This window comes from Sorex fumeus, unplaced genomic scaffold (assembly GCF_029834395.1).
Source record: "Sorex fumeus unplaced genomic scaffold, SorFum_2.1 ptg000078l, whole genome shotgun sequence".
In the NCBI taxonomy this organism is placed as follows: Eukaryota; Metazoa; Chordata; class Mammalia; order Eulipotyphla; family Soricidae; genus Sorex; species Sorex fumeus.
In genome coordinates, this window is record NW_026606135.1 from 9,327,104 (window position 1) to 9,350,193 (window position 23,090).

Genomic DNA, 23,090 nt, shown 5'->3' on the forward strand with positions numbered 1-23,090 from the left:
TGTATTGTTTAAAAGAATCTTTTCTATTTTTTCCTTGCTGCTCTTTAAGAAATTTTATTAAACATGGGCATAGGAAAAAATTATTTTTAAAAGTAAAATAGCTTCACTTAGGATGTCTGAGAGAGAGGAGGGAACCCTAATAAAGTAAAAGAATTACACACACCCAACATGGGTTGTGGGTGATACGGAAATGTAATGCATACCCAGGGACCAGAGTAACTCTTGTAAAATAAAAATCACAGCATATATTTTAATTAGGCATGCTGCTAAGTTTGTTGGCAGGCAAAGATCACGTATGGCAGTACCCAAATCGACTATTTTCAAGAGAGGTTATTGTTTCCCTCAGAAAATACCTACTAACATAAAAGGTAAGGTAAAGGCAAAGGCCCTCCCGTTGATCTTTGATTTGCTCGAGCGGGCCCAGTAACGTCTCCATTGGAGACTTTGTTGTTACTGTGTCTGGCATATCGAATACTCTCGGTAGCTTGCCGGGCTCTCCGAGAGGGGCGGAGGAATCGAACTCGGGTTGGCCATGTTGGCCGCTTGTAAGGCGAACGCCCTACCCGCTGTGCTATCGCTCCATCCCTACTAACATGTAAAGCCAAAATACTCTAGAAAAAACGTAAATATTCTTTGTTGTGATTTCTGGTTGCATAAGAGAATAAACACGTGTCTACAACAAAAATGAGTAAGAATGAGAAATATAATTGAACACTTAAATACCTTCAATATAATCAGAATTTATTTTCAAATTTAACCCTTTCACATCTTACTCTTTTCCCACCTACTACTATTCTGACTACACTACTGTAAGCACTTGGCTTGTCCAGGAGTTTAACCCCGATACTCATTATCCTGTCTGAGACTTCCAATGAGCCTCACTCTCTCCTCTCTTCTGTTTTCATTACCTACATCATAAACCTTCTTTCCAAAGCCTGACCTTAGCCCGGGAATATGACCCTCCTTCAGGAACCATTCACAGAGCAGGGAGGTAGCTCAAAGGGCTGGAGCACACTGTCAGCATCTGGGAGCTCCAGGTTTGATCGATCATCAGCACCGTATGGTTCCCTAGAATCCCAAGTACCAAGACGAGCTACTGAGTACTGCTGGGAGTGGCCCTCAAACAAACAAAACACAACGACCCCCTCTGTCCCATTAAACCCATTCATTATGCAGCAGATATGATCCCACTGCCAGAGTCGCTTTGGCTAGCCCCCCCACCCGCCCCCCACCCACCGCATGCACGCAGGAACATATGCCCTCAGCATCTGGCTGTGCCAATCTCACCCTGGGGCTTTCTTTTAAGCTGAATCATGCACCAGAGTAGCCCGCTTTTCACTCCTCTTCCAGCCTCCAAAGGGTTTCTGAAATTCTATCTATTCCAGGAAGCCTTTTCAAGTTTACCAATCGAAAGAACTCGAAGATTCAATTGACCCAATTCTTGCTGACAGATCTCCAAACTGTTCAAAGATTCATTCCCTTTGCTTTCTATTCCTAAACTGTTTAACAACATCATTAAAGAAACAAACAAAAAAAATAGAGAAAATGAGTGAGAGCTAAAGCAAATGTAACTGAAGGAATATACCTCGGCATGTTTGCATTCTGTAGTTTTTGAAAGACTTGTTTGAAGGATGGGAAGCAGGTGTTGATATAAACCTGCCCCACAAAAATAAATGAGCATGCAGAAAGTTGACAGTTCATCTACCTGATATTACACAAAATTGGTCATATGAATTAACTCCAGAGAATGAAAACTGATATGGAGTATGCTGTCCCATCCCCTAGGGCTGTTTCATTACATTTAAAGACCATGACTCTTCTTCTTTTTCAGCTTTTGGACACATAGAATAAAAAATATCTACCTAGTCCTTTCTCACTATAGAAAGACAACGTTTATTCTGTTACCCCTCCCCTCTCCCCACCCCATTCTTCTGTAATTAGCTTCTTTTTCTACAACTATCAAATTGCAGCTCTACAAAGAGCCAAGAACAAGGCATTTTAGGCAGTGCTTAGCTTAACACTTGATGCAAAGGTGATCAGGGCTTCCAAAAATGGGTGAATCCAAACTCAGAAATAATACGGGGATGATAACACTGAAAAGGGAAGAATATTTTTCTCAGGAGATTAGAAACTACAAGTGATCTTATGTTCCCAAGTCCTGTATTTAATATTCTATGATTTACAAAAATAATTAAAAATGTGAAACTCTGGCTAGCATGTATATCGATGTGACTTCAGAATAATTCTTATTAAATAAGCATTAATCTTTTGTTTGTTTTGGGCCCACGTTCAGTGGTGCTTAGGAGATACGCTCAGAAGCTGCTCCCAGGATGCTCAGGTGTGCCAGAGATCAAACCTTGGTCTCTCGCCACACTCTCCAGCACTTTGAGCTATGTCCTTGGTCCCAATAAGCATTAATCATAAAGTGCTCACTCAGTGTGAGGCAGAGTTAGGCACAGAGACAGCTTTCCTCAGAGGAACCTATCTCCAGTGGATGAATCAGGGTGTTGAGAAAAGGTAGGATGCGAGAACACTGTCTATTCTCTAGGAGGAGATGGGCTTGAATGAGGCTTGAATGCATGAAGGAATGATGGGTCTTGGGCAAAGAGAGGAAAGGCCCATAGTGTGTGCACAGCCCAGAAAACAGAAAAGAATATGGTCTGGAGAGGCAAAAGCCAAAGTTGGAAAAATGGAGAGGCCAGATGATGTGAATCCATAAAGTTTCAGAAAGATGGGACGACAGAAGTGAAAAAAGAAGGATAAGACCTGAGAAACCCGAGGGGAAACAGCAACACAATTTGATAACTTGGTACATAAGAAGAGAGCGGCCGGCCCTACTGCCTGTGCCCCGGACCGTGGCTGTTTTCTATGTAAAATGGCCCATTCCCTATTCGGTCTGAGAGTGATCATTTTTCTAGCAACAGGAGAGCAAACTAGCAAGATACAAATGATTTCTAGTAATATTCCTTTCCATACGGAAATGCCTTAAAATTGAAAAACCAAGGAGAAGGTCGAAAATGTCAAGTGATATTAATTTCCACAGTGAAAATGTAATCAGTTGCACAAGTGCTATTCTTCACATGATGTAAAACAAAAATAACATAATGGCCTTCACCATGATCTAAAAACAAAAACCACGGAATGATTTCACCCTGAAAGAAGGGAACGATGGCAATTCAAATGCATATCAGGTTGAACTAGATTCATCCATTCAACAAGCATTTAGTATGGAATAAATAATAAAATATTATAAGTTGAGCATTATTATCTAACTCTCTCAAGACTCAACTGCAAAGTCACAGACAGCCAAATAAATGGTAAAGATCACCCAACAAGCAGCTGAAAGACAAAGGTTCTGGTCTTATCTCTAACCCGAGATCACACAGCAGGTAAATTACTACATCTCACCCAATTGCTGCAAATGAGTGACAAAAGCAAAATATTTGTGAAGTGCCTTCTGTTTCAATGGACAGCTTTATCCTTTCTCATTTTTATGCGCTGAGTTCATGAACACTCTGAAGTTAGAAAGACTAGCTTTATTACCTGACAATTTATAGATGAACAAGGCAAACATAAGTGATAAAGTGATTGATAATGTTGCAGGCTTTTTTTTGTTCGGGGTAGTGCCAGGGACCAAACCCCGGGCTTCAGACAGGCCAGACCAGTGTTGTGCAAATGAGCTACATCCACGGGCCGAAGGCAGTGATTTTAGGCTGGATCTCTGACCCTACATCTCAACCATTCTTCACTGCATTCTTTATTGACCTTAGGAAGTTATCTGAAAAAATTACAAATATGAAAATGGCTTATGTTACATTACAAACCTGAAAGCTATTATGATTTAGTTTGGGTATAACCAGTAGAGAATATAAGTTTTATGGGCCTAAAACCTAGTGAAGTTGAGATTCTTTTTTTTTTTAATGGGGACAAGTTTGGGCAGTACTTGAGAGGTTTGCTCCCACATCTTGTCTGGGCCAGGGAATCCCTCCTGGCAGTGTTCAGGGAACCACACAGTGCTGGGAATTACACCTCAGCCTCCCACATGCAAGGCAAGTGCATTAACCCCTGGCCTATCTCTCTAACTCAGGGTCTCTCTAATTAGACCTCTAACTAACAGATAAAAAAATAATGTAAAGACCTTACTTAACAAAGGAGTCCATTTGGGCCAGGAACCCAAAGCAAGGGTTACTGAAACTCAAACTCCCTTAAGCTCCAAGGTAAATCTGTCTCTGATTTAATATGAAATTCAATAGTCAGTGTATTACAATCAAGAATTTCCCTTCAGATACAATCCCCCATTCTGGAGGAAAGGCCATCAACTCCAGAGGTCCACTTTCTTACTTCAGGCATGTATTCTTCATCTTAGGAATTCACTGTAGATCTACTTGGGATATGTGTTCAGTTTTCTCCACTTGTGAGAAGAGAAGAAACCTGCTCTCTCTTGAGAAAACTCCATTCATCTCTTCTCATTTCTCAAATCAACTTATCTTACTTTCAAAAAAATTTTAAAAGATTAAAAAAAGAAGGAATTTCCTTTCAAAACCTTCAAAGCTTTCTATACAGGATGAAAAGAACACGGAACAAAGAGAAAACACACACACACACACACACACACACACACACATACACACAGACACACACACACAGACAGACACACACGCAGACACACACACGCAGACACACACACAGACACACACACACACACACAGACACTTGGGCTTTACCCCCTCAGATTATTCACAATAAACCATATAAAACTTCCAGGTAGGAAAAAGTCTAGAACAAATAACTATAATAAAACATAATTATAATAAAAGAGATAAGGAAATTATTTCACTAAAATAATTAAGCTAGCACATCAGAACACACAATAATCATCGTTTTACACACACACACACAAAAAGTATAAACACTCAGGCACTCACGTTTACTCACAATTTGGCAAGCAAAAGATCTCATTAAAAAACTTTTACCTCGTCTTCGCCCATAGCTCCTGGCTGCATGTAAACACAGAAGAAAACCATGGGTATTTGTATGAAAATGGTAAATTTAGAAGTAAAAAAAGTATTCACACAAACTTTTCTAAGTATTCTCAAAATTAATATGGAGATACTGCTCAATTTGTAGACATATATTTTTAAAAGAAAATCTTTAATGAAGCAAGAGTTAAACCACAACCTTCAATCAAAATTCAACTCAATATGGTGAGCCACAGGAAAAAAGATACAAGGGGCACTTAATGTTTGCAAGTCTTATAAGGATTCATATAATGTGGCTCTTTATTAATATAAAGTCTTTACGGTTTTTCTGATAAATTTTCATTTCTACTATACATTTCCACCAAACATCATTGAAAAAAAAAAACACTTATCCTATAAAACTGAAAACTGTACTATGTGATGATCAGTTTGTGGTGGTCACTCAGTTTTTCACACTCCCCACCCCACCATCATACACACACATACTCACACACTCTCTGTCTTATGTTTATATAGCAATTACTCTTTATATCACAAAGTGGAAGCATTCTTAAAACATTGTATTTAAACAACTTTTACATATTTCTGGAACCTGAAATTTATTTTTCTCATTATATATAAGTAATAGATGGTAGTTACCTTTCCTAACTTAATCCCACTGACAGTTCATTTTATTTATATAACATAAGTGAATTACCGGCAAGCACTTAAACCCTGAGAAAGTACAGCCAGGAAAGACAGAGCAATGGGCTAAGTGCATGCTGTACATGCAGGAGGCCTACGTTCAGTCCTGGGCGCAAATAATTCCCTGAGCACCACCAGGAGTGACCTATGAGCACCAAGCCAGGAGCAGCCCACATTGTGGAGTATGGCCTAAATATTAAAAAGAAAATGATCACGTAAGAATTTTTTGTTTGGGAGGGCTCTACCCAGACATGCTCACGCTTATTCTCCTGGGTGTGTGCTTAGAAATCACTCCTAGTGGAACTCAGGGCACTGTATACAATGCTGGGGTTCGAATCCAGGTTGACCAAGTGCAGAGCAAGCACCCTACCTGCTGTACTATCTCTCCATCTCTCCAGTAAAATTTGACTGTATCCCCACCCAGCCTATTGTGCCAAATCTCCATTAAACTGATGACATCATGTTGTCCGATACTCCCAGTGCAAAATCTCCTTGAGGAGGAAATGCAACTGTCTATTTCAAAATTACTTATTCCACTCCCAAAGAACAAATTCAAATTCTTTCATTATATCTGATTCCTGGAAAGATACTCAATGAAAAGAATCTGATTACAATACTAAGGAACAAATGACTCATTAGAACTAACATCCCTAATGTATAAATAAAAATGCTATTCAAGCAAGTATTCAAATGAATAAATATCCAGGTAACAGAAAACAGAAAGAAAAAAGATTCAGATAAGCTTGTAGGTACGGAGAAGCACTCTGAATTAGGGAATGGAAAGAGAAATGAAAGACCTTAAAGAGATCATGATTTTATAGTTTCTTCTCTCCTTCCACTTCAAATCAATAAGAGCAAACTGGTTCAAGTCAGCCTGGGGATTCTGATATGCAAGATAGCACAAGGAACAGGCAGCCACTTTCAAATAGTGATTTGACATTCTTCAGTTGGCCATCATTCACTGGGGAATTTAATTATATGCTATCTTGATCTTAATTTCAGTGTTTATCTATGATCCCTATGTTGTCATTACAGTAGCTAAAGCTGAGTATTTAAAACATGCCAGAGACAGTTAAAATCTTTTATATATTTAATAGAGCCTATAACTTTATGAATTAACTATTTTTACAGATGAAGACAATGGGGCACAAAAAGATCAAGTATCTTTGGGATCAGAGAGCAAACAGCAGGTAAGTTACCTGCCTTGCAAGTTCAACCTCCAGCACCCTGTGTGGTCCCCAATCCCCACCAGAGTGATACCTGAGCACTGCCGAATGTGAACTCAAAATGTGACCCCAAAACAAAAGGAGAGAGAGAGAGAGAGAAAGAGAGAGAGAGAGAGAGAGAGAGAGAGGGGAGAGAGATCAAGTCTTTCCCCAAATTTCACAACTAGGAGGTGGAGAACTTAGAATAGGAATCAGTCACCGTTCCAAGGTTGAAAGCTGGCCACAGAAATTCTCTATCAGTTTGCAGATTAGTTATTATTTTTTAACTGACAAAACCTTTCAACTGCAGGTCTGTAGACCCATGTAAACAAGTGGAAACCACTGATCCAAACAGTATCTTTCAGACTCTCAACTGTCTCATTTAATATTGTTAAATTCCTAGAGGGCAAGTTTGTTGACTTGTACTCTGAATAATCTAATGTACCTGGCAGGATGCTCTGTACCAATCTAGTGTTCAACAATGATGGATTGTTGAATGTACAACTAGGAGGAAGAAAGACATGTCTGGATGGCCTTTAAAATGTAGGCCAATTTTACTGGTAGAACTTTACAAGAAAAAAACATGCAACCCCATCATAAGTGGAATAGAAACTTCCTCTGAGAAAAAATTCAACTGGCCAAAAGGCACATGTAAAAATGCCCTATACCACTAATCATCAAGGACATGCAAGTCAAAACAACGATGAGATATCATCTCACACCACACAGACTGGCACACATAAAAAATAGTAAGAACAACCAGTGCCTGTGTGGATGTAGAGAGAAAAGGACACGCATGCAATATTGGAATACTGTAAAGTAATATATAATATCCTAATAATTTGCATTCTCCTGGCTCAACATGCTAAGTGCTTATGACGTCTAATCTTCTAAACAATTTCCTTGTACCCTTCTACAGTTTATTTCATACCCTACGCTATGTCTTCTGGAAATCATTAATCAACTATCTAAATCCTCATTTTTTCTTTGGGAGGGAGGGCGCATCCAGCAGTGCTCAGTGCATACTCCTGGCTCTGTGCTCAGGGATCACTTTTGGCAAACCCAAGGGACCATAAATGGTGTCAGGGATCAAACCTGGGTCAGTGGGCCAGAACAATAGACTACAGCAGGTAGAGAGTTGCTTTGCATGCAGTCAACCTGGGTTCAATCCCCAGCACCCCATACCGTTCCCTGAGCATCACCAGGAGTGATCCTGGAGCACAGACAGGAGTTAATTCCTGAACATAGTTAGGTGTGGCCTACAAAACACAAATGAACAAACAAACCTGGGGCGGCCTCATGCAATGCAAGTGTAATACAGTGGTACTACACTGTACTACAGCTCTGGCCCTGGCACTCTAAAGTTCTGTTTGCCTTCTTTACAACTTCATGGTACTGGAGCAATGTGTCTGACTTACTTTTGTTACTGCTGTTTTTTTTGGTTTTTAGGTCCCATTCGGCTGTGCTCATGGCAAACTCCTGCCTTTGTGTTCAAGGGTCACTTCTGGAGGTGCTTTTGTGACCATGTGTGGGGTTGGGGGATTGAACCTGCATCAGCACCATGCAAGCAATCACTTTGACCTCTGTACTCTCTCTGGCATTGATGCTGCTGTTTTTGGGTTTTGGTCACTACTGAGGCAGTGCTGATGTCTATCTCTGGCTCTGTGCTGGGGTCACTCCTAGTGGGGCTCTGGGCCATGATGTACTGGGGATTGTACTCAGACCTCCCAGGCAAAGCGTACCTGCATGCACTCAGCCCTCTGAACTCTCTCTCAGGTCCAATGTTTTTGAGATTTATCTATATAGTTGCATGTGTTAGCATTTTGCTTCTATGCTGAGACACACTCAGTCGTATGAACTTACCATAGTTTATCTATTCACCAAGTTGTTATGGAACAAAATATGTTCTCCAAATTCATAGGCTGAAACTCTAGCCTCTGGTGACTCTACTGAAGAGAAAAACTCTGATTGAAGATAAAGAGCTAATCAAGGTTAAATAAGCTCAGAGAGGCAGGGCCCAAATCCAAAAGGCCTAATGTCACTATCTGGAGAGCTTTCTGGAACAAAGGCCCCTGTGAGATCAACTGACAGCTAGGTAAATTGGTCTCAGAGAAACCAAGCATGTCAGCACCTCGATCGTGGGCTTCCCATCTGTAGATCAGTGGTAAAAAAGAAATTTCCAGGGCTAAGGATATGTTTCACTGGTAGATTACATATATTGCCTGGATTGAATCCTAGGCATCTCACACACACACACACACACACACAATTTTAAAAAACAAAATAAGGGGAGCACAGATTAGTACAGTGGGTAGGTTTCTTATGTTGCACATGGCTGAGTTAAATTCAATCCCCAGAATCTCATATAGACCCCTAAGCCCCACCAGGAGTGATCCCTGAGTGCAGAGCCAGGAGTAAGCCCTAAACATGCAGGGTAAGGCCCCCCAAATCAAAGGAAACAAAAGTGAACTTTCACAACACTGTGTCAATTGCTTACAAAATCTTATAGAAAATGTACAGATCTTTAATCTTTCAAAAAAGTTTCTAAAAATAGGATTAAAAAAAAACCCAATAAGAAAAAAAAAGGAATAACTTCAATTAATTCAAAGGTAGCTTAACTGGTTATCTTATCAAGGATTGAGGCAAAAGACAGCACTTCCTGTCTTTTTCCCCCCCAATTTGGGGGACACACAGAGCAGTGCTCGGAGCTTACTCCAGACTATGTGCTCAGGGACCACTCCTGGAAGCACTGGGGGTCCATACATATTAGGTGTTAGGGACAGAACCTGGGTCAGCCACATGTGAGGCAAGCGCCTTCCCTTGTATTATCTCTCTGATCCTAATTATAGTCTATTTTTAAAAAAAATTTTTGCACCATGCCAAGAATGACCTTAAAATTAAAATTTAAGGGGGGATCAGAGAGGAGGAGACAAGGGCCCCGGTACACTATCTTGGGTACCTGCCTTGCACATGACCAAGCCGAGTTTGAATCCCATAATTCCATATGGCTCCCTCAGGCAGTGCCAGGAGTGATCCCTGAGCACAGAGCTAGGATTCTAAGTCCTGAACACAGCCAGATGTGGTCAAAAAATAAATGATAATAAAACAAAATGCACATTTTTTCTGTTACTTTTTATAACTTTATTTAAACACTTGAGCGGGCCCAGTAACGTCTCCATTGGAGACTTTGTTGTTACTGTGTCTGGCATATCGAATACTCTCGGTAGCTTGCCGGGCTCTCCGAGAGGGGCGGAGGAATCGAACTCAGGTCGGCCATGTTGGCCACTTGTAAGGCGAACGCCCTACCACTGTGCTATAGTTTATATATATATATATAAACTTCTATACTTAGAAGAGAAACAGTATATATATATATATATATATATATATATATATATATATACTGTTTCTCTTCTAAGTATAGAAACTTCTCCTTCAATAAATGAACCAAGGGGGCTGTGGAGCAATCATAGATCATATTTGTCTTACACATTGCAAACCCAGGTTTGACACCCAGCTCCCCATATGGTGTCCCCAGGCCCCACCAGGAATGATTTCTGGGTGCTGAGCTAGAAGCATGTCCTGAGCACCACTAAGTGAGGCTAAAAAGGAAAAAAAAAACCCTGTGAGAAATATGAGGTACAAAGCACTGAAGTTGCATAGGAACCCAAGTCCTTTCAGGTAGCCTTACCAAAAAAGACCCTTAAAACACTTCCTGGGTGTCAGTTTCTTAGAAGATGACAAGAAACTAAAGATCAATAGTTCATGGTAGGAACTTGCTTTTTTTACTAGTATTTTAATCAGTCCAAAAGATGGGAACTAGCCTAACATTTGAAGGCCATTGCTTTATATCTGACTTATCTCTTTCAACAATTAATACAGTTAGCAATAGCAATAACTATCAATACAATCATTCTATGAATAAATTTCAATATCCCGTATCACACTGAATACTCTTTCAAAGAAACCTAATATTTTAGTAAGACAACACTTGCCTAATGTCACAGCTTCTCATAAAAATATTCAAGATTTTCAACATGGCCCTGTCACTGCCTTTCATATTCTTGTACCCACTTTTCCACACACTACACCCACCTAAACCAGACGCGCCAATCCAACCCTTTCATTATAACAAAAGCATCTAGTCAGCATAAGAATAATTACCCACAGGTCTTAACATCTATTTTTCTCTGTTCCGAGATCCCCAAGCCCTGCCCATTTTTACACAATAAAATTTTATCTTCCCTATGTTGTCAAAAATGTAAGTTCAAGGCCTTGTGACATTATACTGCAGTATTCATGCACATTTAGTATTAAATATACTTTCTAAACTACCTCTACCATATAGGTCACTAATAGGACTTCTCAAACTCTCAGTGAAGTGTTATTCAAGTAGTCACTTCATAAATCCTAGGTAGCCTGTAGCACTGTCCTCCAATTGTTCATCAATTTGCTCGAGCGGGCACCAAAAACATCTCTTGTGAGACTTGTTGTTACTGTTTTTTTTTTAAGGATTTCTTTTTTATTATTATTGAATTACCATGAGATACAGTTACAAAGCTTTCATGTTTGAGTTCAATGATACAATGATCAAACACCCATCCCTCCAAACGTAATAACCTCTCAGTATCTATGTTGTTACTGTTTTTTGGCATACCGAATTTGTCACGGGTAGTTTGCCAGGCTTTGCTGTGCGAGCGAGATATTCTCTGTAGCTTGCTGGGCTCTCCGAGAGGGGCGAAGGAATTGAACTCAGGTTGGCCGCGTGCAAGGCAAACGCCCTACCTGCTGTGCTATCGCTCCAGCCCAAATTTTAGGTACATTTCCTAAATTCCTCCAAAAATTTTAAAAGAGCATTCAAAATGTCTATGTCTAACAAGAGTTCTCTGGAAATAACCCTAGGTAAAGAATCTCTGCACCGAGTCATTAGAACATATAAGGCGTTTTAGTAAGCCCTGAGATTGACCAGGTGTGGCACTGCAGAAACAGGTGGTTTCTTTATGGAAGTATGGAAAGGAACTATTTTGGGAAGGGCTCTATTACCAAGGAGAAGCCTCAATTCCCTCATTCTGAGCCCTCAAACAAAGCTTCCTTTATGATTTTGACTCAGGGAAACATCAGGGAATAAAAAAATATCAAATCTTGGGTCAGAGAGATAGTACCAAGAATAAGGCATTTACCATGCACATGGTCAGCCTCAGTTTGACCCTCTCTACCATATACAGTTCTCTGAGACCTGCCAGAAGTGATTCCTGCTTAAGTTCAGATCCTGAGAAGTCCTGAGCCGGTGTGACCCAAAAAACAAAAAACAATTTTTTTTAAAGAGATTAAGTCTTGAAGAAAAAGAATAAAGGGGCACAGGACTTCTACCACTCAATTCGTTCATGTGCATATAAAGACAGGCAGCTACTGACTACTCCTACTTGTGGTCTTTTCCATCCACTCTTCACTTATTCCCCACAATCAGGATTCAGGTCTGGGTCTGGGTCATAAGATTCTATTTAGATTCCATTTTTGACTACGGAATCAAAGAATTACTGCTAACTCAAAAGGAAAAGTGGGGAGTGTGGTAGAAAAGGGAAGGAGGAGAAACTAGTATTTGTTAATGTAAGAAATAAATTTCTTCCCGGTACAACAGGAACATGACACATTTAACCTTACTATCTGTACAGAAGGAGTTAACATGTCCATTAAAAGGTGGGGGTGTGGGTGGCAAAAGGAAGAAGAGATACTATAGGATTAAGGTACTTGCCTTGCATGCCTCTGTTCAAACCCCAGCACCACATACAGCACCCCAAGCAAGCACTGCTATACATCACTTCTGAGCACAGAGCCAGAAACAGCCCATGAATACTGCTGAGTGCCACCCCAAAGCCAAAATGTGTGTCCATTAAAAATACGTTTACAGTAACTTATACAAGGGCTCATTTCATACAAGTGATAATCAAGCCCCAACTTTTTTGTGTGTGTGTGGGTCACATCCGGCAATGCACAGGGGTTACTCCTGGCTCATGCACTCAGAAATTACTCCTGGAGGTGCTTGGGGGACCATATGGGATGCTGGGAAACGAACCCAGGTCGGCCGCATGCAAGGCAAACGCCCTAACTTGCTGTATTATGGCTCAGCCCCTAAGCCCCGACTTTTAATCTGCCCCCAAAGCATTATTTCCACTTTATTAGGTTAGAATAAAAATAATGCCCTTAGATATGGGGGGGATACTGGTGATGGAAAATGTACACTGATAGGAGGGATGGGTGTTGGAACACTGTATGACTGAAACTCAATCATGAAAGCTTTTAACTGTATCTCATGATGACATGGTGATTGAATAAAAAATTAATTAATTAAAAAAATAACACCTTTATTAAACAAAGGCATATGCACATTGGCAGTAGCAAAGAAAAGGCCAAGTTCTAGCTAGTCAACTCTATTCTAGAGATCATTGGTACACCAGGTCCGTCCTCATTCTGGTCTCAGAAACCCAGTCACCATGTATTAGAGATGCAAGTAGAGGTGTGGTTCAAATTCCTGCCATTAATAAGGGAGACCGTGTCTTGAAAATACAATCTATCTCTTTCACAGTATCATTTTTAAAAAATTATTTTAGGCACCATGGTTTACAAATCTGTTGCCGGAGGGTTTCCTGCATACAACATTCCAATACCACACCCTCCCCCAGAGTGTCAGCTTCCCTCTACCAAAAGCCAGTCTCATCGCCTCCCCCACCTCCCTCTGTGGTAAACTTCCTACTGAACACCAGTTCTCAGTTCCTGTTGCCTTTGGACATTTGTTCTTTCCCTACTATTTTTCTTCACATCCCATATATGAGAGAGATCATTCTGTGTCTGTCCCTCTCTCTCTGCCTAACTTCACTGAGCACGATACCTTCCAAACCCATCCACAGGGCAGCAAACAGCATGATTTCATCTTTTCTTACAGCCGAGTAGTATTCCAATCTGCATATGTACCACAGTTTCCTTAGCCAGTCATCTGTTCTCCAGCCATCTGTTCTTGGATTTTTATTTCCCGATTTTGGTTACTGTGACTAATGCTTTGATGAATACAGAAGTGTGAAAGTCTTTTCTGGGTAGCTTTTGGGTCCTTGTGGTATATGTCCAAGAGTGGAATGGCTGGGTCATGTGGAAGCTCAATTCCTACTGTTTTGAAAAGTGTCCACATTCAAAGTATTAGTCAGCTAAAGAAACTAAATGAGTCCTGAGTTATCTTTTGGGGAAAATCCAAGTGAATAGAAACCACACTGGATTAGGTTAAATCACACTAGCAGAGTAACCTGAGTCCAAGACATAGATCAATGACATCAGCAAAATTTTGAAAAATTAAGATATTAATACAGTTTATGACATAACTGTGGGAGGCAGAGAGCTAGTAGAGCAGGTAGGGTGCTTGATTTGCATGCAGCTGATCTAGGTCCAACCCCCAGCACCCCATATGGTCACCAAAGCATCACCAGGTGCCAAATGTGGTTCAAAATAAAAGACAGAATTGCAATTTCTGAACTTTCCTATAAAGTGTCTCCAAATCAGAGGAAGATTATATTAAGGAACATGCTTTTGAGGGGGCCTCCCAAAAAACTTGGGTTTCTGGGTTGTGAGGCCACAGAGGCAGTGCTCAGGTCTTACTCTGGCTCTGTGCTCCGAGATCACTCCTGGAAGTGCTGAGGGAACCGTTCGTGGGGCGAGGGATCTAATCCAGGTCAGCTGCGAAGCGAGCAACTTCACCTCTGTACAATCTCTGCAGCCCCAAGAAACAGTTTTAAAGCTAACTGAAGTCTAGAAAAATCATTGATATTTCCAGTTTTATCCTGAAAATACATTTGTTTCATAAATGCATTCTATCACAGAACCATGGTTTGCTTGGATAATAGAATAATCCTGGAATAAAACTGGTGCACAAGGAAAAGTGAGTTTTGACCAGGTCTAAAAAACGAATATATGATACATAACCAAAGCAGAGGTCTCTGAAAACACTTGGTCAATTGTTAATTCTAGACCAATACATGTAACTAAATATGTTTAATTGGATATTTTCTGAGGCTGTTATCATACTGAGATTCTGATAGGCTGCCTGAGATCTTACTATCCACAAGAGTGAGGACCAGGAGTCTTCATACAAATGGCTATGTATATAATGCCGTCTCTGCCCTCTTAAGATATATATATATATATATACATATATATATCTTACTCTATAAGGGAAGTACTGATAGTAAAGTTAATTACAATTAATTCAACAGATAAATCTGTGAGTGCTTTAAATTAAAAGTCCAGGCTCTATTGCCTACATAGATAAAATAAAAAGGAAGTCCACATGATAAACTGGGTAACTTTTCAGTTTTCCTGCAGCTTTATTATTAGATTGGAAGAAACATACTTCTGACACTTGAGATATTCACACATCTGAGCAACTTCTTCCAAAATCAAAATCAAGAATATTTCAAACTTCACTTAGATCAGTGAAGAACTCTAGAAAATTATATCGCTCTGTTGTTTTGGTGGGGTATTTTTGTTTGTTTGCTTTTCAGGAAAAGGGGTTTATTAAGCAGTTAGAGCATAAACAAGTTGGCAAGTAATATTACATAAAATATTTTCCCCAAAACACTAATTTTCTTTGTGCTGAAGAAGTAAGAGAATAATATAGCCACTTTTACACAAAAGTCATCACCAGGAACCTGCAAAAGGTTCTATTCTTCATTTCATGCCTTGCTAACCAATTCATAATCTCTGCAATCTCATCCAAAGCTAATTCAGTCTCTGGAATCTCAGGTCCCCGCCCACACCTCATAAAATGAGGTTAAAAATAGTAACAGCAATGCCTTTAGATCCTCTACTCCTATTATGCTCATGTACAACATCCATTCAAAACAGGTAAAAATCTGAGTCCTTAGACATTACAGAACAGGGGCAAAATGATAGAACAATGGGGTAAGGCACTGGCCTTTGCATGGGACCAGTCCAGTTGGGTTCTCTGTCCCTGGCACCTCACATGGTCCCTGAGCACTACCAGGAGTGATCCCTAAGCACAGAGCAAGGAGTGTGCCCCGAGTATCTCCAGATGTGGCCCCAAGGCTTAAAAACAAAACATTTATACAACGGGGGCAAAGGGTATGGCTCAAGTGATAGAGCAAATGTCTGGGGTTCCATCCCTGCCAGTACATGGCCGCCAACCACCACCAGGGCAGTCCTGGTGACCCCCATGCACTTGTGGGGGTGCCCCCATCATACAATGTATTTTATCCCTTCAATTACTATTGTTCATTTTAAAAGCACCCATCAATGATAAGATATTCATAGCACAGCTGTAAGCTAATTTTACTTCTGGGTCTGCTTAGCTAGAAGGAGCAGTACTAAACCTCTGCTAAAGCTTTAAAAACACTCAAAACAGCAACAAAACAGGTTTTTAATCCGAGAGACTCAAAATAATTCCTTCATTATCTTATATCTACTCACGGTGAGCAGCGACACAACGTACACACTTTGGAAAATTCCACTTGGAATTCCAGCAGGCCTGGCTCTATTCCCACTCTGGCATAAAAGCGTCATGTGTTCAGCTCCTGCTTCTGCCACTTCCTCTCAGCTGAGCCTTCCCCCACTGAGCTCACTCCCAGCAGAGAAGGGAAGGGGGGCGGAGGGGGGGAGGGAAGGTTTCCCTGCCACAGGAGACTCTGCAAGTTCATACCCAAACCCTCCACATTTCCTCTTTTGACTCAACAAATGCTCTGGCAGTCCTGAGTTCAGACAGAAATAAGAACAATAAGCAAAATCTTCCCCAAATATTTTCAAGGCAGTAATAAGAAGAATAAAAAGTAAAAAAAAAAAAAAAAAAAAAAGCTGATTTTTCATGTTGTTTAAAAATGACCTACAGTTTCTTAGGCAAGTGAGTATCTTTCAAAACATATCTATTAAAAATTTAAGTCTTCTTTGTTCTGTTTCTCCAATCTATTTTATTTTTAAGTTTCGGGGGTTTTTTGGTTTTTGTTTTTGTTTTGGTGGGGGGATGGGATTGAAGGGGGTGGGAACTCAAACTAGATCCTGTGGGACTCACTGTTCAAAGGTCACTCTCCGCAGTGCTCAGGGGACCATATGAAGTGTCAGAGACAGAACCTGGGTCAGCTGCAGAGAAAGTAAGCCCTGAGCACCCACTGGATGTGGCCCAAAATCTAAACTTCCCCCCACAAAAAAATAGCCACTTTCGTGATGAATACCCCCATTTTACAGGTGAAAAAAAGAGAGAAAAAGGGAAATATGTGGCCCCAAGGCAAAGGCAGAACGGATCTGCCTGCCTCCAGATGACGCTTTTCATAACCATGCTGACTCGCTCAGTTTTCACATGCTTTCTAGTTTGCCTAAAAGTTAACTTTGTGAAACTGAATGATGCTATCCTTCAAACATATCACCCTCTCTGCTTCTAAAGTTTTACTATTCAAGCAACTTTCTGATTCCCAAGATCATTCTCTACTTGGAAAAAAACAAAGACAAAAGGAATAAAATGGACAAACTTAACAGTGATAATCTCTTAGAATGAATTTCTAAATTTAGGCAATTCTGACTTTGAACATAATTTGATCACAAAGTTTGTTCATTTGGCTAATCATGGAGGAACCAAGATCCTTTCCCAGGTTCATAATAACGAAAAAACTGCTTGTTTGCTAAACTCTATAGCAAAAGTATAAGGGGGAGAAAAAAAAAAAACCAGCAACCAAGAGAACAACAACAAAAAATATGCTTAGTGTTAGAAAGCACTCTAGAAAGTCACCTTTCTTCTCCAACAGGAGAAAAATGCATGCAAACTTTGAGGGGCTTTGATGTAAAAGTAAAGAGGTTGAAAGGATAATATGAAAAAGTCAAGAAAAAATATACTACCACTCTAAATAGAAGGGGAATACCATTTCAAACTAACTTTAGTTTGGAAATAATGGAAAAATGGTGGTAAGGTCTTTCTTACCGGATGGATGAAATTTCCCTCCTCTCTTCTATATTCTATAGGAAAATCTATCAATAAAGGTTTGTTTACTGATTCTTACTATATTTGTGGTCTTAAATAAGTAAACACCAGTAGGGTTGGGAAATGTACACTGGTGGAGGGATGGATGTTGGAATACTGTATGACTGAAATCCAATCATGAACAGCTTTGTAATGATCTATCCTTACAGTGATTCAATTTTTAAAAAGTGGAAAAAAAGAAAGAAAAAAAGAAAGAAAGAAAAAAAGAAAGAAAGAAGGAAAGAAAGAAAGAAAACACCAGTAGGTTCTTTGGCTTTATACTGCCTGTCCTTCCATACCCTGTATATCTTAGCTACTATCCTTATCCTATTCTCCTCCACCTTTGTTTTCTTATTTTGCAAATTTAGGAATTTATTTATTTTTGGCTTGGGGGGTGACACTCAGCGATGCTCAGGGGTTACTCCTGGCTCTGTAGCACTGTCCTCTCGTTGTTCATCGATTTGTTCGATCGGGCACCAATAATGTCTCAAAACAAATTGTGAGACTTGTTACTGTTTTTGGCATGTGAACAATGACCCAGTACGTCACAAGTAGCTTGCCAGGCTTTGCTGTGCAAGCGAGATACTCTCAGAAGCTTGCCGGGCTCTCTGAGAGGGGCGCAGGAATTACTCATGCGGTGCTTGGGGGACCACATGGGATGCTGGGGATCAAACCCAGGTCGGCTGTGTGGAAGGCAAATGCCTCACCCACTGTATACTGCTCCAGCCCTAAATTCCATCTTCTGTCTCCTAGCTTATATGATTCTCAGAAGAAATTATAAGTATATGACTAGCAGGCATGATATACATATCAAACTGTCAAACACTGTCCTCCCATTGTTCATCGATTTGCTCAAGCGGGCCCAGTAACATCTCCATTTTGAGACTTGTTGTTACTGTGTTTGGCATATCGAATACGTCACGGGTAGCTTGCCAGGCTTTGCCAAACAGGAGAGATACTCTAGGTTAAGTTGTTGGGCTCTCCGAGAGGGGCAGAGGAATCGAACCTGGCTCGGCAGGACTGGCGGCGTGCAAGGCAAATGCCCTACCACTGTGCTATCACTGCAGCCTTGCTATCGCTCCAGCCTGATATATATATGCGTATATATGTATGCATATATATATCAACTATATACACATAAATGAAATTAGCCCAAGAAAGCTGAAAAATAGTTCTGAGAAGAGAGACTGCTCACAATGATACTAGTCTTTTCCATCTAATTGGGAGAACAGAGAGCATCATGGTGTCTTCAAAAAAGATTTGAGGTTTGGTGAGTCAAAAATACAAAAAGAAAAATGGAAGATTTTCTTTTTTTGAAGATAAAGTGAATAGCAGTGTTACCTGGGGAACCAGGAAACAGATTTCTTTTGATTTTTTTTTTTTTTGCGGGGGACACACCCAGCGGTGCTCAGAGGTTATTCCTGGCTCTATACTCAGGAATTACTCCTGGTAGACTCAGGGGATCGTATAGGATGCCAGGGATCAAAATAGATGTCTGCACGCAAGGCAAACCTCAGTGTATTATCAAACAATCACTCTGACCCCAGGAAACAGATTTTTGCATAGCAAAAAATTAAGGGTAAGAAAAAATATGAATTAATGCTGTTTCACATTTCCTTTAAATTTTAAACACTGACACAACTGTCTTTAATCTTCTTAGCCATTTCTGTTCTGCAATATTCTTTTACTACAATCCAGTATCTTCTAAAATAACAAATTCTGAATTAATAAAATTTTTGTGATTTGTGACTGCATCTTCAATTGTTTCTATATGAAGCCTGGGGGAAAGGAAGGAGGATAGATCAGTCACTGCATAATAACTGTCTGCCCAACAAAAGACAGGCATAGATGGTGCTTGCCTCACATTAGGACAACTTAGCCTGGAAGCCCACATGCAGTCCCCTGAGCACCTCCAGGAGTGATCCCTGAGAGTCATAGAGTAAGTCCTGAGCACTACCAGGTGTGGTCCCCCCAAACCAAAAAAAAAAAAAGAGAGAGAAGATGAAAGAAATACACATCAGGTTTAGAGAGATCGCTCACAGGACTGAGTGCATGTTTGCAAGCAGGCGGTATGGTTCCATCCTGGGGCACTACATGGTGTCCCAAACACTGCCCTAAGTGACCACAAGCAAAGAACCAGGAGTACCCCCCAAGCACCACTAGATGTGGCATAAACCCTGCCTCCCCAATACACAAGTATGTCCATGTAAGTGACTCCTATGTAAGTCACCAGATGAACGAGGCCCAACTCTAACATGGGGTGGGAAAAGATTTTAGCACAAGAAATTAGTGGAATCACTGCAAATTTCATAATATTTATTTGGCTATTTCAATTCGGAATCAACTGTGAAAGAAAGATGATAGTAATGCAAAAGCATACTGCTTGCTTTGTACAGTTTTCTCTGAGGAGCCCAGAAGGTACCATTAACTGCACCAACTTCAAAGATAGATGAACTCTGACAGCTGCCATAACATTGCAAATGTGCAATAATTTATGCACATTCGATAGACATTAACAAAATGACCCTTCAGGTACTTTAAGCATATTACCATAATATCTTCATACTGAAAGCAACATCTTAATGCTCTAAGTCCGAGGTCAGAGAGATAGTCCAGTGAGTAGGGCACTTGCCTTGCATAAGGCTGACATGGGTTCAATCCCTGGCATTGCTGGGCTTGCCAGGAGTGACTCTGGAGTGCAGAGCCAGGAATAAGCCCTGAGCACCACTGGTTGTGAACCACCCCCCCAAAAAAAATCAGAAAAAAAAGGGAAAAAATAAGATGATCTAAGTCAGTCCCCTGCAATGAGGAAACTTAAAGACTCAAAAGGGATCTGAATAACAAGCACAGCAAAGAAAGAAAATAAAAGCTTACATTTTTAAAGCAGAGAATTAAAAAAAATCAAATCAAAGAGGATCAAACCCTTTAAGAAAGCATCCTTCGACTTCATTTTAACACACACACACACACACACACTTTGTACCTCTGTACTCACGCTTTTATTCATACCATATCAAATTAGGTTTTTTCTCAAACACACATGCATTCTCTCTGGCAGACATGCTACCACACTGTTCTTTCATTTTATGTCAATGCTATGTACCACAACTTAAATGTTTTCATAACATTTCACAAAAAGGTGCTTAAGCTCATCAAGTAAAGCATGTCAACTAATCCTCATTCTAATATAACCTACTTCTACGTTTAAAAAAATCAGGAGCAGCATACTCTAAAAGGAAAGACCTTTACCTAAGAAATTAAAAAATAGAGGTGAAGAGCCTAGAATTTTTGTCTCTGCCCCTCCAAGAAAGGGGAATACGTGATACCCAAAACAAAGTATGTGTGGAATGGAATAAGACCTGCACCATCAAGCTGCCAGAGGTTTTCTGTCAGCAGTGCTCAGCGAGAGCGAAACAGCCTATCAGAACAAAAACATAAAATACGTAGTTTAGAACAAAACCAAAATCTTTCTTTAAAAATGAATTTCAGTGACGCTTCTGATCTTTGCTTGAATAAGAGAAAAAGGAATATTGTATACCAATCTAGATTGGCCCAGGGTGCCTCCCACACGTGGAAGGTGAGCTACCTGTTTATCCAGGAGGATAAAACAGGACAAGCTGATGCCCATTTAATCAAGGAGAAAAAAAAGAGGCCTGGAGAGACAGCAGAAGGGGTTAAGGTGCTTGCCTTGCATTATCCCTGAGCCCTGTTTGCTCCCTGGCACCACGGGGTTCCCAGAGCAACCCCCAAGCACTACCAGGTGTGCCCCAACCCTGCTCCACCTGACCACCCAAAAAAAAAATTAAGTCATCAGAGACTCAGTGGCCTGTACCGGTTGTTCGGACACCTGATCATTTCCTTTTGTAGACCAGTTCTACAGCACTATGTGGTGTGTATACACTAGGAAAAAGAATTCAGACCAGCCAGATATTTTTTCCCGGATTAACACAATGACTTTCTGGTTAATAAGATTCTGGTGCTTTTTTAACTCAATTTGACATTCTATTGATAAAACTGTATCTAGCCTGCAAAGCTATGGAAACTCGCACTACACAAACTCTACGAATAATAGATTCCTCTTATATATATCCAATTTGAAACACTAAATTGGTTTATCCACTACAATGAGGCAATTCCAAGTTAAATATAAATAAGATGCTTTATTTATTTATTTATACTCTTTAGCCCACTCCTCCTTTCCCTTCTCGCCTCTTTTTTGTTCCTCCCCATCTTCCTTTCACCCCCAACCCAAGGGAATGTAAGCAGGAGTCAGGAAACTTTCTCTGTAAGGGCAGGACAGAAAATAGTTTGGGATTTTCAGGATTCTGAAATTCTAGCAAAACAATCATCAATCCATAAATAAGTGGGCATTACATTTCAAAAAAAACTGTTTATAAAAACATGCAGTAGGACATATTTGATTCATGGGACTTTAGTATGTCAATCGATGGCAGAGAGCAGTTCTCAAACGTTAGCTTGCCCAGAAATAATTGTAGTATGGGAAGTATAGAGATTTCTGGGCCAATACTAAAATCTGATCCAGCTGGTCTGCTGTCCTGTTTTAAATAAGTTTCCAAAACACTAACGTAGGTGGTTCAGAGAGAACACTCAGAGAATAACTGAGTACACAATAATGACTGGTACACAAAATGACTATATTCAGTGAAAGGTTAAAATATAATAAACAACAAAGAAGGTAGAATAGACATGCTATAAACTGTACTGTTAATTTTATAGATTATGCAGACTTACTGTTAAGTGCCATAATGTTATCTGTTCCTGGATGATGGAAATTTATTCCCATACGTCCTGAAAAATAAAATAATTTTGTTTTGAGCACAAAAACAGCTTAATATAATCAATTCAAATACAAGGTAAGATATGAACATTACAAAAAAAACACAAAATTAATCTATAACAATACCGTCAAATACCACAGCCATTACAATAATTTTTAAATAAAGTGATAAAACATACACATGAAGAAATTTAAAACAAAGCCAAAGTCTCAATAACAAATAAATTAAAACAGAAAAGCTTGTATAATAGTATGAAATTTTAACACATTTCCCGCATTCCAACTTAAACATGCCAATTCCCTTGATTAAATATTTCATTTACAAGCATTATACTACTCTTCAAACTCAAGCAGCAAAAGAAAATCACTTCTAATAAGTTTATAAATTTGAAGCTCAGAAAGAAATAAAAATAGAAATATTT

The 23,090-nt window shown here is 39.9% G+C and overlaps 1 protein-coding gene across 7 annotated transcripts in view; it reads right to left on the minus strand.

Moving 5' to 3' along the window:
* Positions 1 to 23,090, minus strand: part of CPEB3 (cytoplasmic polyadenylation element binding protein 3) — a 207,574-nt gene that overhangs the window by 86,476 nt on the left and 98,008 nt on the right. For 5 of the 7 annotated variants that reach the window (XM_056130478.1, XM_056130480.1, XM_056130482.1 and 2 more), the window contains exons 4-5: positions 22,623 to 22,679; positions 4,974 to 4,997 (exon numbers count right to left, since the gene is read on the minus strand). In XM_056130478.1, coding sequence (XP_055986453.1) covers positions 4,974 to 4,997; positions 22,623 to 22,679 — 81 coding nt within the window. The remainder of the gene's footprint in view (positions 1 to 4,973; positions 4,998 to 22,622; positions 22,680 to 23,090) is intronic. The other 2 variants (XM_056130483.1, XM_056130481.1) reach the window with 1 other exon arrangement.